The following is a 4,146-nucleotide window of genomic DNA, read 5'->3' on the forward strand; positions in this document are numbered from 1 at the left end:
ACTGAATTGATTTACATTTGAATTTCAAAATTTGTTTTTGTTAGTTTAATATAAGGTTTTCGTGATGTTTAAGAGAAAAATCTGAGACTTGGTTAATATTCGATTTGAAAAAATAAATTTTAATTTTATTAATTTAAAATAATTAAAGTTTTAGGAATTGAATTGAAAATGAAACAAATGCTTAATTTTTTTTTTTCCTGGTGAAAGACTAAAGTGAATGAAAAGAGGAAATGTTTTACACATGCCAAAATACGAGAAAGGCTGCCTCACTGTGACTGTGCGGGGGTTGTCTTTTTTATATTAAATTTGATTTTTATTTTTTTATTACTATTTTGAGCAATAACTATACTTTGGTTTTGCAAAATTAAAACTCTATAAATCATAGAATGATGCTTGGAATCATGAATACATGAGATATGAACACATGAGATAATACGAGAAAAAAATATATATAAAAAGAAAAAAAATATATGAATATGCATCACAGGAGGAAGACAGAATCCATTATAGGTTGCAATGGATACCTATAATGGTTTCCCATGTCAGCGTGATCATTATATATTTTTTTTCTCATACATACATAATTTTTATATTTTTTTTATTAAAACTTGCTTTTATGGTTATTATAAACTATTTTTAAAAAAGAATATTGTGATAAAAAATATAAAAAAGGAACACATTATAAAATGAATGATTTTTAAACAGAAATAATTTTTTATTCGTATTGCAAATCATTCAATCTTTATATATTTATTCTAATTACTTTTTGTTTTTATTGAATGAACAACATCGCCCAGAAAGCTAATTGTTTCATCCTGAAAACAACATTGCAAATCAATGTTCAGCCGCAGCATGGGGGCAGCATTAACTTGGAAAAATCCCCCCCAGTTATTTCATAAGCTCCATTTTCTCCTGTACAAGCCATTAGCCATTCTTGCTCAAAGTGCACTAGTTATTCAAGAAACCCTTGACACGGTCCAGCCCTTCAGCAGATATACTCCTCCTTCTATGGTTCCTAGGAATTTCAATCTTCGGAGGTGGATCAGGAGAGAAACAGATAACTAAAACTGTCAGGTTGTCACATGTATTGCGCTGGAGAGCTTCTGTGACGAGAGCTTTTGAACATCTCTCAGGATCATTATGCATCATCAGCCCCTTCCTAACCATTGTGACTGCACATTGGCTACTCATTACATCCCATAGGCCATCACAGCCTAGTATCAGAAACTCATCTTCTTCTGTCAGGTTGATCTCCTCCAACTCTGGCTCGGAACTTAAGGGGCTTTTGGAACCTTTAGGGCCTTTAATGTGCCAATCTCCAAGAGCACGAGCCACCGACAATTGGCCATTAAGGTAGCCATCATATATGATCCCTCCCAATCTCTCAATTCTTGTTCTTTCGGAGGTGCAGTTGGGCTTGTGGTCCTTCGATAGCTCGATCGCTCTTCCTCGTTTTCCCAACACAGCTCTTGAATCACCAGCATTAGCGATAAGCATGGTCCTACAAGAATGCAGTATCGAACGGAAAAATTACTAACACGGGTTTATCAGCACCTACAAATTCCAAAGCAGTTTAGTTTTTCTCTCACCTTCCCAAAATAAGGGCCATCAAGACAGTGGTACCAGATGAACTATCAATAGATTTAGTATCAGCAAGTGCATGATCAGTCTTCACGAAGGCACTCTTAATTGCCCTCTTTGTGCCTGAGGGAAACTGGGAGTCTTCGACAATGAAATTAAGAATGTTCTCTCTGGTAAAGGAGGCTGCATCAGTGCCACCATGTCCGTCAAACACCTGCGGAAATAAACAACATAAGTGCACCAACTTAGTGAGCTCTACAATATTTAAGGCCAGTTGTCAAGTAAGCTACACTGATGCCTCTTATCACCTGTTTAAAAAACAACCATATTTTGGTTGGATCACTATGTATGCAGAAAAAACAGGTTACGGACACAAGAAAATGATTATGTCATAGTTAGGAAAATTCTTTAGATCAAGGAGAAATGACTCAAGTATTCTAACCTAACAGCAACTTACACACCCCATAAAATGCACCAGGAGACGGAAAATCTACTGATGTAGCAAGATGTTTGTGTAGATTATCTACGCATATATGCTCATCCTCCATGTACTGCTTCGGTCCCTTCTCTGTCCAGCTTCCGGAGCGAAAAATAGGTAGAAATGCAGAATTTTCAGTTGATGGTGATACTAATCCCAGAATTCCAATTTCTGATTCCTACATGCACAATAGCAGAGGGACCATCAGATGAAATTTACCTTGTATATATGGATCAGGCATCCATACATAAATGATCCATCAAACTTTCCACCAAGCAATATCTATTCTTCTTAAGAACCTGAACATGCATCCACTTGTGCCACTCACGAGACAAAACACGCACAAATGTTTTGGTAAGAGGTTAAAGATAAATGCACACAAGCTTCTGCAAATTAATTGAGAGACATCACATTGTAACTTAATAATTTGATATAGTTATAGTTAGATCCAACTAATTGGACATTTGTTTCGTAATCAATTGCAGCACAAAGTTTTGCAGTGGAACGCTGCTCTTTTGAATATTTTGCAAGCTTAATTCTTTCCAAAATACTTTTACTTGACCACAGCAGGACCTTGACAAGAGCGCTATGGATTAATTTTCTAGTTTCAAGAAAATGCCTCCCTACATCCTAATATGAAAAAATGTTTTCTAGAAAGTGTTTCTAACTTGTTTTTTCAAACAATTAAGCCTGTAACTATCAAACAAAGTTCAAATTTTCAGGCTAAAATAATATGGCAATTACTTTTTCAGCTAAATCAAACCATCCCACACGATCTATTGCAATCACTTGACTGAATGCATGGATCTACATTCATAACGAAGAAGGTTTCCTATCATGGATAGGAAAGAATATCAACTTACATTAGAACCTCATTCAACTAGAACATAATGATAAAAGAAGGGTGGATAAGAAGACAGATTAACTCACAAAATCTGTAAAAAATGCAGAGCTGCTACAATGCCTGACTATTTTGATGTTTCTTGGAGGTTTACCAGCACTCAATTGGTTCAAATTGTCCAAATTCTCATCTTCCGTGGCAGAGGCACTGCCTTTACTAGTACCACACCCCCCATCCCATCTTTCTATCTGAAGTGAAGCATTAGTCCCTTGAGCCATTCTCCAAGTCTACTCCATTCTCGATTTTCAATAAAGAGAAAGGGAGCAAAAAATATAGCTTATTGGAAACACTTGCATTTGCTAGCCACGCCCTCAGCCTGTGAAGAAGCCATCTTTAGATACATCCAAAGAAAATCCGTCAGACAGCAAAAGGTGTCCACCAGCTGGTTCAAAGCCAAGCACTGGATCCAATATTCAAATGCTAGCTAAGCTACCAGCAAAAGACTCTCACCTCTCATTTTCTTAAATTCTTGAAGGAATTCAGCACAGTTATTGAAACTTTGACAACATAGATCAAGATTAACAGAAACCCAGATCAAAACTTAGTCCAAAAAGAACAAGTGTTGAACACTTGAAAATTTTGCAGAATGCATGAGATACAACGAGAGAAAAACAAAGAGAACAAGCACATGAAAATAGGCAAGGGGAGGCCATTAAAAGGAAAGAGAGGGAGATTAAATTTATGTGGTTGAGTAACTGAGGGATTCCAGCATTTTACGGTAGCCATTAGAGGGAGTTGAAAGTTGAAAAGAAAGGTTGTATGGGCACGTGTTATATCTTTCTTACAAGAATCCCAGAACGGACATATGTAATTATGAACATGTTGTTTTAGTTTCATGGTTCTCCGTGTCTGAACTTGGCATGTCATTCAACCATGAGATTAGCATTCCGTAATGCTGTTGATTCATTATTGCTTGCTCTGCATGACTTCCGAAGTTAGGTGCCACCAAAAATCTTGATGCTAGGGAGGCATGTGTAGATAGCTAGCTAGGTATGACAGTGTTGATTGTGTAAATTGCATCGTGCCAGCAAGACATGAGGGTGGTGGCCTCTACCTACACACGTGTAGGTTATTACCTTCGATTAATTGAATCCTTTTGTTACTAATTTCATTAACCGAGTCCTTACATTTTATACTCTTTTAAAGTATTTTTTATTTTAAAAAATTATTTTTAATATTAACATAT

General features: G+C 36.3%; 1 protein-coding gene across 1 annotated transcript; it reads right to left on the reverse strand.

Moving 5' to 3' along the window:
• Window positions 1–745: 745 nt before the first annotated feature.
• On the reverse strand, window positions 746–3,704 carry LOC105124049 (probable protein phosphatase 2C 47). Its single transcript, XM_011023895.1, has 4 exons — window positions 2,990–3,704; window positions 2,043–2,237; window positions 1,590–1,795; window positions 746–1,501 (listed from the first exon to the last, which is right to left on the reverse strand). Exons 1-4 carry the CDS (start codon window positions 3,176–3,178, stop codon window positions 949–951), a joined length of 1,143 nt encoding a protein of 380 aa, XP_011022197.1. The 5' UTR covers window positions 3,179–3,704; the 3' UTR covers window positions 746–948.
• Window positions 3,705–4,146: the final 442 nt, after the last annotated feature.

This window comes from Populus euphratica, unplaced genomic scaffold (assembly GCF_000495115.2).
Source record: "Populus euphratica unplaced genomic scaffold, PopEup_1.0 scaffold12.1, whole genome shotgun sequence".
Classification (NCBI taxonomy): domain Eukaryota; kingdom Viridiplantae; phylum Streptophyta; class Magnoliopsida; order Malpighiales; family Salicaceae; genus Populus; species Populus euphratica.